The sequence below is a fragment of the Pyxicephalus adspersus genome, chromosome 9 (genome assembly GCF_032062135.1).
Source record: "Pyxicephalus adspersus chromosome 9, UCB_Pads_2.0, whole genome shotgun sequence".
Lineage (NCBI taxonomy): Eukaryota > Metazoa > Chordata > Amphibia > Anura > Pyxicephalidae > Pyxicephalus > Pyxicephalus adspersus.
In genome coordinates, this window is record NC_092866.1 from 53,585,499 (window position 1) to 53,597,581 (window position 12,083).

General features: G+C 39.9%; 1 protein-coding gene across 2 annotated transcripts in view; it reads right to left on the reverse strand.

Moving 5' to 3' along the window:
- The window catches only part of CREB3L1 (cAMP responsive element binding protein 3 like 1), a 58,849-nt gene that overhangs the window by 1,497 nt on the left and 45,269 nt on the right, over nt 1-12,083 (reverse strand). Inside the window, exons 4-11 of one of the 2 annotated variants that reach the window (XM_072422042.1) lie at nt 11,758-11,833; nt 11,139-11,296; nt 10,904-11,053; nt 7,581-7,639; nt 7,015-7,083; nt 5,664-5,763; nt 2,535-2,661; nt 729-945 (exon numbers count right to left, since the gene is read on the reverse strand). In XM_072422042.1, the coding sequence (XP_072278143.1) occupies nt 729-945; nt 2,535-2,661; nt 5,664-5,763; nt 7,015-7,083; nt 7,581-7,639; nt 10,904-11,053; nt 11,139-11,296; nt 11,758-11,833 (956 nt within the window). The remainder of the gene's footprint in view (nt 1-728; nt 946-2,534; nt 2,662-5,663; nt 5,764-7,014; nt 7,084-7,580; nt 7,640-10,903; nt 11,054-11,138; nt 11,297-11,757; nt 11,834-12,083) is intronic. The other variant, XM_072422043.1, reaches the window with a different exon arrangement.

The window sequence follows — 12,083 nt, forward strand, 5'->3', positions numbered from 1 at the left end:
AAGTTTTAGGTCAACACTCCCTTCAAACCTTTTCCACAATCCCTACTATCCATAGACATTGCAATAAAGAGTGAACCTATAGTGCTACATCATTTATACGACTTGTTCTCCTTCCAATAGTCAGGGCCCTAATTCCCCACAGATGAAGAGGCCATCACTTAAAAAAATCAACATTGTAACTTTCACCTATATAAGGTACTTTTGAGTGATACAAAGATTTAATTACTTCCACATGCATATTTCAAGAAAAGGTAAAATACTGGATATACACCATATTGCCAGCGAAGTGGTTGGAGTTTTTGTACCGGTAGGCTCCTAAGCTAAGTTCCAGAACATTATCTGCATGTCCTTCGTAGGAAAACCCTTTTGCTTAGTGTTTATAGTCTTTAGATATTAGTTAGGTCATTGACTTTCCCTCAAAAATTGTCCTTAGACTTCGGTAATGACATATGACTATGGTAGGGATATAAGATTGTGAGCCCCTTTGAGGGATGATCTTTCAAAAGTGCTGCATAATATGCTATAGAAATACTGGTTATTAATAATAAATAGACTTGAGTTGCAGAATGGATGCAGCTTGCCAATGATTGTATCAAACAGTTCCTTGTTTCTATGACTTTTACAAATACAGACACCCCTACCTACATCCTTCAAATTAAAATGGCATAAAAAAAATAATCTATTTAAATCCTGACATAGGCCCCTTATTGCTCATATATAGTACTCACCCCTCTTCTTGTCTTGTGAACTCTCCACGTGTCCGGTTCTTGCGATCTGTTTCGGCAAGGTATTTGTCCCTTTCGTGAGCCGTGTTTTTGAGATGTTTGCTGAGAACTGCTGCGTCGGCAGCCCAACTTCCTCTTCTGTGAATTCCCAGACCTGGGATGGTATCCTCTTCTGAAGCTCCGGTCCCTTCGTCGTAGGACAAGAGATTTCGGGAGCGGACTGCAAAACAGAAGCATAATGTATAGGTCAGTTATTTGGCAACAATAGAATAGTAATTGATGTAATCAGTCACAATGGGCCTGATTTTATGTCATAGACTATCATGGGAAAACCTGAGGATCACCCAGGTTCTCCCATGATAGTCTATCTTTACCAGTCTGACCCAAAATGTAAAAACATATCAATAGAGCGTTGACTGGTTCAGCATTTCAGACTTGAAGAAACACAAGCAAGGTCACCTTGCCTATGGTGGGCATACAGTATACTTACCTTACCTGAGCTCTCTTTTTGCTACCTGCTCCTCCACAGAGGGTGGGCTTACCAATTTCTTCAAACCAACTGCTCACCTGTGACAGTGCCTGGGCCTAGAAGCCAATCTCTTGGCACAGGCACTGTCACATGACGGCGAAATACTGTTCCCCGGGTTTCAGCACCAACTGTAGAGGAGCAAAAAGCTGCCACAGAGCACTGGTATGGTAAATACAGGGGTCAGGGAGGTGCCATTTTCAGAGAATTACTGTCAAAGGCTATTGCATACTTGTTTCCTTTGCCATTCTAAAGTTCTGTCATTAGGCCTGATTTATTAAAGCTCTCCAAGGCTGGAGAAGACATCAGTGAACCTTGGTGATCCAGCAAACCTGGAATGGATCTGGTCCAGGATTGAAAACATTTGCTAACAAATAGCAAATGACTTTTAAGAAATCCATTCCAGGTTTGCTGGATCACCCAAGTTCACTGATGAAAGTGTATCTTCTCCAGCCTTGGAGGGCTTTAATAAATCTGGCCCATTGTCTCTGTCTCATTGAGGTATCTCAACTTTGCCTCCTGATTATCTGTTTCCAACTTTAGTGTGCACAAGGTGACTTGGAATTTATTATGAAGAAAAATTACAGATGATTAGACATGGAATAATTTATTATTCTGAGCATTCTGAGCATGCTTAAAATATATTTGTGGCTCATATTATTTTGTTTATGTTTTAAGTTTAGCATAAAGGATGGAATGATTAAAAAATCTGTTTGTATGTATCTGAAATGTATTTAGACAATTTACATTTAAATTGTTAAAAATGTCACATGTTTAAATCTTTTTCAATTGTAATTATTTCCCTTTCACAATGTAATATTTAAGTATTAAAAACAAGGAACTGAAAATGGAAAAGATTTAAAGAGCTAGAAATTTCCAATCATTTCAGGAATTCACAAAAGAGATAATTTTCCTAGCATCATTGCTTTCTACTATGACTCACACAAAGTGCTGTTTGGGATCAATAGAAAGAATGAAACAAAGGGACAGGTGCCAACTTCTTATTAACTTTGACATGAATAGCGATCATCAAATCAAGGCAGTAAACTTTTCTAATGCTGTTGTATCAAACGATCAATTTTCACATCTGAGCGATTAAATTGCCTAATGACATCTAAATCATCGATCTCATGAAAATTTAAAGCATGCATGGACAGCGCATGAAATAAATCATTAGACTTTTGTCTAATGTCCATTATGCATTGACATCAGCTCAAAGTCACAACTCAAAGTTTCCTGCTGCTGACAAAGGTAAGTACAGAGTGTTCATGTGGCTGTCTTACTCTGGCTGAGGGTATACAAGTCAGGTGCCAAGGGAGGGGACGTTTTCACTGTCTGAGACCCCGAAGAGAATTCTGGGAAGGATGGAATCATGGACCCAAAGGCAAGAATAAAACACAGTACCACAACCTGCAGAGAGGAGAAAGATATCAGAGGGATAGATCATACACTAAACTTGTTAGTTGGTTAGTCCTGAAGTAGGCAAAGAAACTTACACCTGGGATAGGCAAGTCAATGATAAAGAGATGGTAGAGGAGGTTAGTTTGTTAGTGTGACATGCTTACCAAGGCCCACTTTTTTTATATACCATACACTTTCAAGAGACACATTTAAAACAAGTTTATACAGGTAGTCCCCGGGTTACATACGAGATAGGGACTGTAGGTTTGTTCTTAAGTTGAATTTGTATGTAAGTAGGAACAGGTACAATATTTTAATAGCAATTAGGAATGATGTTGTCTCAACAGTTTATTAGGCAGCATGGTGTCAGTTACTGTATAAAATCCTCACTGTGAGTTAATCACAAACAAAGCAAAATCTTTATGGAGCCTATTAATTCATTAACTTCTGGAGCAAGCTGTGTTTTGATATGCAAAAAGAAACAACTGCAGAGTTTGTCTTGTTCAACATGGCAAAGCCTTAGGTGCATTTTATAAAAATGGAGCTAAGCCCCCCCCTATTTACCCTGAACAAACCTATTCCATCCCACTCTTCCACAGATTACCACTTACAGAGATTCCAAGGACTTCAGCGTAGCCATTTGTTTGTCTTACAAACCCAATGACTTTTTGATGCTTGCCTGTGGCCTCATAACACAGCCCAATTTGAAGATTTATAGTGTTACAATATACCTGGTGCAGGCATGAAACAAGGCCTATGACGTACGGATGGGAAGTTGGTAAGTAGGCATCAATGGGGGGGGGGGGAAGTCGGATAGGTTGGGTCAGGGAAAAGAAATTAGTTTACTTTGTATAAGTGAAACTACCTTAAATAAATGCTACCAGGAAGGCTGCTATTACAGAACAGGCATCCATTGTCTCCTCTGCAATAAATGAGTCTTGCTACCTTGCTAGCAAACTGCTTTAAAGTGTCAAATCTCAGCATGCCTTGGTGCCAGGATAAATTATGCATGGGGGATACGGTATTCCAGCCAATAAAGGTGGACAAAGATGCTCACTTGCCATAAGGCATGTAAACGCTACACTTTTAATTTCACTTCAAGAATCATTACATTAAAGGCTGTTCGTTTCATTAAAACCAATAAAACTTTTTTAAATTTGAGAGTCCAATCGTACTAGTAAAGCACACAGACCAATGTTCACACACAGCACACAGTTACACATGAAGCAGAACACTCAGTAATTGGAACACCCATACAGCCCCTTTGTATGCTGGCACAGTGGACAACAATTTTTACTTTTGGCAACCTAGTGGGAAAAAGTTTAGGCGCGCCGCCCTGGGTCCAAAAACTGATTCCGACCACACTTCTGTTTGCATGGAGTTTATATGTCTTTCTTGTGTTTGTGTGGATTTCCACCAGCTACTTCTGTTTCCTCCCATAAGCTAAAAATATGCCAGTTGGTTAACTGGTTTCTGCTTAATTTAGACATGTGGTGCTTGTATCACTGTGGTAAGGATACTACATGGTTATAGTTGCTGGTATTTTAAAATAATTTCCCATAGTGTACCCAAAAGGTCACTCCAAGCAAGAGTACCATTTCTGAATTACCAAGCATTTCACAGTAACACACAGTATATTGGCACCGCAGCATTTTACTGTTTGTTAATAATGGTGCCCCAATGCACATTTTACCTTTTCTTATTTCACTTTACCCAACTCGTCATCTAGTCCACCCTCAATGAACAGTTCTGCTCCTTATAATGATGTTTCCTACCCAACATCTATAATAACAACTCTGGGACCTACACCAATCCCCCATGTTTCATGACACACTCCAGAAACTGCACCATCTTACTGACTCAGATGTACTAAAAATAAATATCACAGCAAATTTATATGCAGTAAGGGCCATCTAATGTGCATAATACATATAATGCATAATAATATTTGGTGGTCTACGGCTCTGGCCGGAGAAGGACCCCACCAGGGAGGAGCAACAGCCAGAGCCGCAGGACACGTCTCCTGTACAGATTGTAGGCTCAGGGCGGTGGGTGAGTTGTGTCTCTGGACACAGGCTCAGATCTGTAATGGTAGAGTGGAAAGGTTTTGGAATCATGACGTCACTATGGGGGGACGTTACTTCCCCTTTGAGTTACACACAGCTCCCCACATGTGGTCCAGAGTCTGTGAATTTAGTGGTCTGTAGGTCCGAAAAAGTTGGCGACCGCTGCCTAATGTACAGAAAGATGAGAATAGACCCTTACAGAGAGATTGAACCATACTAGAAATCAAAGATACATTTCCAAAATCTCTTGGTGCCTCCATCAATGAAGTCGTGGTTCTGTTCCCAGCTACCTTAGAATTTCTGTGTTCCTGTCCACCATGATGGCATCATATATACAATCAGTCTGATTTATTAAAGTTGTCCAAGTATGGAGACGGTAGACTATCATGGGAGAACCTGGGTGATAAAGCAAACCTTGAATTGATTTCTTAAAAAAACATTTGCTATAGGGTGGCAAATGTTTTCAATTCTGGACCAAATCTATTCAAGGCTTGCATGATCACCCAGGTCCCCCCATTATAGTCTATCTTCCCCATTCATAGAGAGCTTTAACAAATCAGACTGTTTTAATTTTACCCAAAGTCTACCCTACTGTCTATTCTGATCTGAGTTGGCAAGGTCAGAGTTTGGCATGTATACCATGAACTCATAGATCAATCCAACCTTTTCCTTGGGGTTGGGGTGGTATTATAAAGACAATGGTAAGAAGTCACCACAAACTATAATTCAAAATGTATTTTCCTGAAAAGGGTGTCCTGACCCGTACTAGATTGACACATCTAATAATGTGGCCACCGAGTTGGGGGTTCCTTATTTCAACATTTTACACAAAATTACAACTTTTAAGAGAACACAATCCAATAATGAATGTCATTTAAAGGTATATCAGTTCCCTTGTCAGAAACATTGGTCACTGTCATAGAAGATTCATTAGTAGGCACATACCATTAGGCAAGTTCCTGTTTGCGTTGCAGCCAGTTTGCAGGGTCGTGGCACTTTCCCTGTTACCAAAGCCTGCAGCTTTTGTAGCTGCTGTAGCAGAGACCTAAAGAATGGAATTAAATAAATAAATATAACTGTGCCGGTAAATTATAAGGCAGATTTCAAGCAGTTCAGATTTCATGCAATCCTTGCATCTACAGTATCTGTGAATTTAAAGAGTTGCTGCAATTTCCAGCATGAACGCTAGGTGGTGATGAAATCTCACTTTGGCACAAACTGGAGAGAACTTTTTGAAATTCTTGAATTTATTTCCCACATGGCCCATTTTGCATTTTACAGATTTCAAGTGAATTGTTTAATTTTTATTCCAGAAGTCCTTGTGTCGTGCACATGTGCCAACAGCTGCCAGGCACACTTTGCTGCCCATACAATTCAAAGGTCACTGACAGCTTATTTTCGCAGTTATAGATTAATAAACCCACATTCTATATTGATATATTAATATTAGCATTTTGTTCAGATATAGATTCATTTATTCCATTAAATGTATTTTTATATAGATTTGTAGTACATGAGAATGGCAGTTTTTCAGAGAAAGGGATGGGCATCAATATAAGCCAATTAAGGTTTTTACACACAGACAAGGTGTGATTTTCTAAATTAAATCAGGCAGTTTATCTACCAAGGTGAATTATTACCTTGCAAAGGACAAGTCACTAAGTATGGAGAATTTGATGCTAGTTCACTTTGCAAAGAATACCCAATCACATACGAAAAAAAAATTCTAACCTTGGAAGGAAGTAATTCACTTTGCTACGTGAACAGCCTAAATTATAGATGTATATCAACCCCAATAAGAAAGTAAAGGGTTGGTCTCACTAGTCTCACCTGCTGCTCCTGCAGTGTCTAATAGGAGACTGGACTATAAATAAAAGAATGCAATAAAATCTTTATTATTGAATAAATTACTGTTACTGCCTGCAGTGCAGAAGTCATTAAAAGTCAAATAGAAGTCATTCTATTTAGGTTTAATTTGGTCTACAGGCAAACATATAAATACACAGTTGAAATACATATGTTATTGAGCTAACCTTCTTTAAATGATTTGCTAATCTGTTCAGCCAGTCTGCTATTACAGATACCTCTTCCACACAGCACCATCAACTCCTGGACCTCCCTACAGACTGCACAGCAGTAAAGTAACACAGCCTGGTCCAGGAACCAGATAAGAACCGGCTAGGTTGTGTCAAGCATGATGGGTGCCAAACAAAGTTTATTATTTTTTACAATGTTTTGTACACAAAGGCCCTAAATGGTGTTGGTCACTGGACTATGGCACCTGAAAGCCTCTCACCTGTTGGCATTTTCCAAACTCTCCACTTTTTTCCACAGCTCACTGTTCTGTGATGTGAAAGATTCTACCCTAAAAAGAAAGAATACAATCAGAAAGATTAGCCACCATAATAATAAAAAAGGTACAGCCCACCCAGTACTGATTTTCAGTTTTTTGCTAAGTTAGATCACATTTTGGATACTTATATCCATTGAGATGTCCAATGATGAGCTATTACTGTCAGAATTCCCAGTTCAGCCCAAAGCAGTAATGTTCTTCCAGTGGAAGTTCTGCTATCAGAGGGTGACAGCTTTGTATAGATGTGGAAGGGGGACAGGCACAAGAGGGAATTCTACCCATTGGAGTTCCCAAGATATAAAAACCTAAAAGGTTTCATTTATAGGGTGAAATAGAATACACAAGAGACACAATCTAACAACACAGTAACAATAACAATGACATAATATTATGGTAAATGGTACGCTACTGGTCAACATAACACAATAACAAACTTAGAAGGACAAAACAAAGAAATGTCAGCGAAAGGAGGACTGAAAGAAGCGATGTACACACATTTCACAACTCACTTCTTTTCCAAGCACTCCACATATTCTTTCTTCTTCCTCCGGCTTTCTTGGGCTGAGATCTATGAACGGGAAACAAAAAAAGGCAACAGATCACACCTGATATCATTGGCAGAAGCTTCAATCCACAAATGTATTCCTATAGTCTTCAGTTCTTCCCTGTTAACCACCATGAACACATCCTGCCCTGTAACCTATCTACCAGTTATTTCTTGTAATCCATCTACATTTGTTCCTTGTGACACCTATCCACCCAAAAGTCCCTGTAACCTCCCAAATACACATCATTTCCTGCAACTTTCCCATCTACCCATCCTTCCCGGTAATCTCCCATTTACACATCCTTCCCTGCAACCTTACCATCTACCCATCATTTCCTAAAACCTTCCATGTACAGGTAGTTCCAGAGTTAAGGACATCCGACATACGGAAGCCTCCTAGATACAAACGGAGTTTCCCTGCTTGTTCGTGTGGAGGACGGGGGCTTGATAGGAGGAGGGGGGGGGGTTGCATGGCTTGTAGAAGGAATCTTTTGGTTGTAACTCCTAAAAAAGACTAAGACAAACTCTGCAATTGTTTTTTTTTTGCATATCAAAGTGCAGCTTGCTCCATAAGTTAATGAATGTCTAGGCTCCATAAAGATTTTTTTTGTTTTGCTTTGTTTGTGATTAGCTCACAGTGAGGATTTTACAAAGTAAATGACACCACGCTGTCGAATATTAAGTTCATACAAACACCTGTCCTAATTGCATTTATTAAAATAATTTGTCTGTCTAACTTACATACAAATTCAACTTAAGAACAAACCTACAGTCCCTATCTCGTATGTAACCCGGGGACTACCTGTACGCATCCTTCCCTGTAACTTGACAACCTATCAATACTTTTTTATACCCATCTACATATTCTTGCTTGTGACCTCCTGTGTACCCATCCTTCCCTGTATTCTCCCATTTACACATCATTCCTTGTAAGTTCGCTTTTACATATCCTTTCTTGTAACTTTGATTTTACACATCCTTTCTTGCAACCTCCCAACAGATTCTTTCTTCAACCTTCCATCTTCACATTCTTCCCTGCAACTCCATTATATATCACCTTTCATGCTACCTCCCTCATGCAAACCCACTTTTAATGTTACCTAACATCTGCACATTCTTTCATGTAGCTTCCTTTTTACATGGGGGTGCAGAGAATTTCCTGGCTTTGCCCCCTTCCAGATGAAATAGAAAAATGAGTGTGGGGACATATGACAGCCTAATATCTTAGTATGTACTGTGCAAATATCAGGTCTTTGTGAAGCTGTGATGGCAGAGGCACAAGCAAGTTTCACATCGTCGGAGTTACAGGGCGTCATGAGATTTTTGTTTCTCCAGGGAAAGTCAGCAAAGGACATTCACACTGAGATGTAACAACCACTTGGGGAGAAGTGTCCTTCCTACAGCACTGCCAAAACCTGGATATCTTGTTTCAAGACTGGGCATTTCACCGTTGAAGATGAGTCCCGCAGTTGGCGGCCCCCAACCTCAACTGACCTGGCAACCTGCGATGCTGTCCATGAGCTGATTATTGAGGAGCAGCGAATATCCGCAAAAAAGAAAGCCCAGATACTTGACATCTCACGGGAGCGTGTTGGGTTTGTTATCACCACTATACTAGACATGCGCAAGCTTTCAGCGAAGTGGAGCAATGTTTGAACAGTGATCAGAAGAAGGAACGAGTTGAAGCATCCAAAGCAGTTTTGGCCATTTTGAAGCTGCACAGGACTTTTTGGCTGGGTTAGTGACTGAGGATGAAACCTGGCTCCACATCTATGATCCTGAAACAAAGGAACAGTCACAGGAATGGGGCCACAGCGGGTCCCCACGGCCGAAGAAGTTCTGAAGCCAAAAATGTGCCAAAAAAGTCATGGCGTTCGTTTTCTGGGACAAAGATCGTATTCTGTTGGTGGACTACCTACCTCAGGGCTCTAGTATCACCGGACAGTATTATGCTAACTTCCTGGACCAGCTGGTTTTAAGACGCAGGACAATGCACCTACACACACGTCCAACATTGTGGCTGCCAAATTGAACACCCTGGGTTTCCAATTGGTCCACCATCCCGCTTACTGAGCTGACCTGGTCCCTTCGGACTACTAGATGTTCCCGAAATCGAAGAAACACCTGAAGGGGCAAGGTTTTGAGGACATTTCTGACATCAATGATGCTGCTGGGAGCTAGTTTGCAGCCCAACCAAAGGACATTTATTCGAACAGTCTAGAAAAGCTGCAACTATGCTGTACCAAGTGCATCAGTCTCAGGGGGAATATGCTGAATAAATGTGTTATTTCATAACTCTGGCTCTCTTCTTTCTGAGCAAAGCCAGGAACTTCTCAGCACCCCCTCGTACATATTGTTTTATGTAACCTTCTATCTACATTTCCTTTACCATAACCTTTACACACTCCTGCTTCTAACCTCCTATCCACACATCTTTCCCTGTAACATTGGGCCTGATTTATGAAAGCTCTCCAAGGCTGGAGAGGATACACTTTCATCTGTAATCCTGAAATAAATCTGGTCCAGGATTGAAAACATTTGCTAACAAATAGCAAATGACTTTTAAGAAATCCATTCCAGCATTTTGTATCGCCCAGCTTCCATGATGAGAGTGTATCTTCTTCAGCCTTGGAGAGCTTTATTAAATCAGGCACATACAATCTACGTGTCATGTTGTGTTCCCACCTTGTTATTGTCTCCAAATGCTGGCAATAAATGTGATAGGAATTATCAAATGATCCCACCAATAGAAAATATCATGTCCCAACAGAACCTGATAGAGTGGTCACCTGATAAAGGATCAGTCAAAGAAAAATCAAAGAAGAGTACCAGGTGGAGATGTTGATAAATTGTAGGAAAATGCTGGGCTTAGGTCCTCTACCTGTATGACATGCAGGTATGTATCTACCTACAGGGGCATAGAAGGAGATAGCATCTGTGCAGATTATGCATCAGTACATGAGCATTCTGGGATTCTACTAGATTTTAAAAAGAATAAAGCCAAACAGGAACCTAAGAATAAACATTAAAATAAAAAGTCACTAGGTCACCAAAAGCTCCTCTAGTAGCTAACATAAAACTTTGAATAAAATTGAAATATTTTATTGAGAATTGTTCAAATAGATAGCAAAAGCATGCCAGTGCAAGTTAAAATGTGAAATCCAATTTCAAAACTTATAATATAATAATACTATATAAAAATAATGCCTCAAACTATGGACTAAAAATACACACACATATATATATACTTTTCTTTCAATGGTCATTGCAGCAGCCCCTCCTCACCTTGTTCTTTATTTTCCTGCGCACCCTCTTTAGGGCTTTCTCTTCAGTTTTAGTAAGTGGAAGTTTGGTGGGAATGGGGTAGCCCTCAGCGACTAATGTTCGTCTTTCTTCTTCCGTCAGCATGAGAGGTCCCGATGTCCCTTGCAGTTTCTGAACACCAGTAAAATTATTACAATGCGAAATACAGATAATGAAACTTGTAGATGTCAGCTGCCATAAAAACCAGGATACTTACATGAGGGGCAGTAAGGAGCGGTGATGATGAGATGGCATGAGAGGATCGGGCCACTGGACGGGCAGGACTGGGAGGGGGAAGAGATCGCGGACTTTGAGATCCATCGCTATCACTGCTATGGCTACTGGGTGGGGTTAAAGGCATGACCCCCAGTACATCTAAGAGGAAAAAAATCATGTAAGATCATAGAACACTAAATATAAAAGTTAGTGACATTTAATATAGTGTATGTAAATCCTAACAATGTACTATTCTCCTTTGCTAATTTTCGGTCTGCTAAATATATTGATAAATGTTTTGTTGTACTTATTTTATAAATGCAAATATCAATTAATATCTTGTAAACTGATAGCTTCCTATGCTCTAATCTGTGCACAAGAAAGGTAATAGAGATGAGGAAGGGGGAGGAGATCACAAGGAATCTGCATTTTTTTAAATCCATTATAGTTTAAATGACATGACATGCTTTGGAAGATCATGACAGGTCCTCACATCTCACAGTTCATTGTAGGAAAGGCAGATAGCTCTCTGGTTGTCTATGGCCAACCAAACCTATACAGCAAGTGGTAAGATGCTGCTAGAATGTACCGAGTAACAGATAGTGTGGAGCATTACCCACCTTGTGGTATATTCAGAAGATGGTTTGGTACTCCTGGTTCTACCTTTATATGTGATATTGGTGTCCTGGAGACATTCTATAAGAAAGAGGATACAGAACATTATTTTAGAGTAATCTCATAGAACAACTTAAATTGCCAGTACAGACTAACTTTTATTTACAACCTTTTAAAAGAAGACACCATATAACTACTTTCCCAATGACCAGCTTCTTGAGAAGCCACTGCTCCTTTGTTTTCAGCTCTGAAAGTATTTTATACCTCTCCAGTTCTCCCATTGATTACTTTGGTTTACCCTGTTGGCTTTTGAGTCACTACAGGACCCATG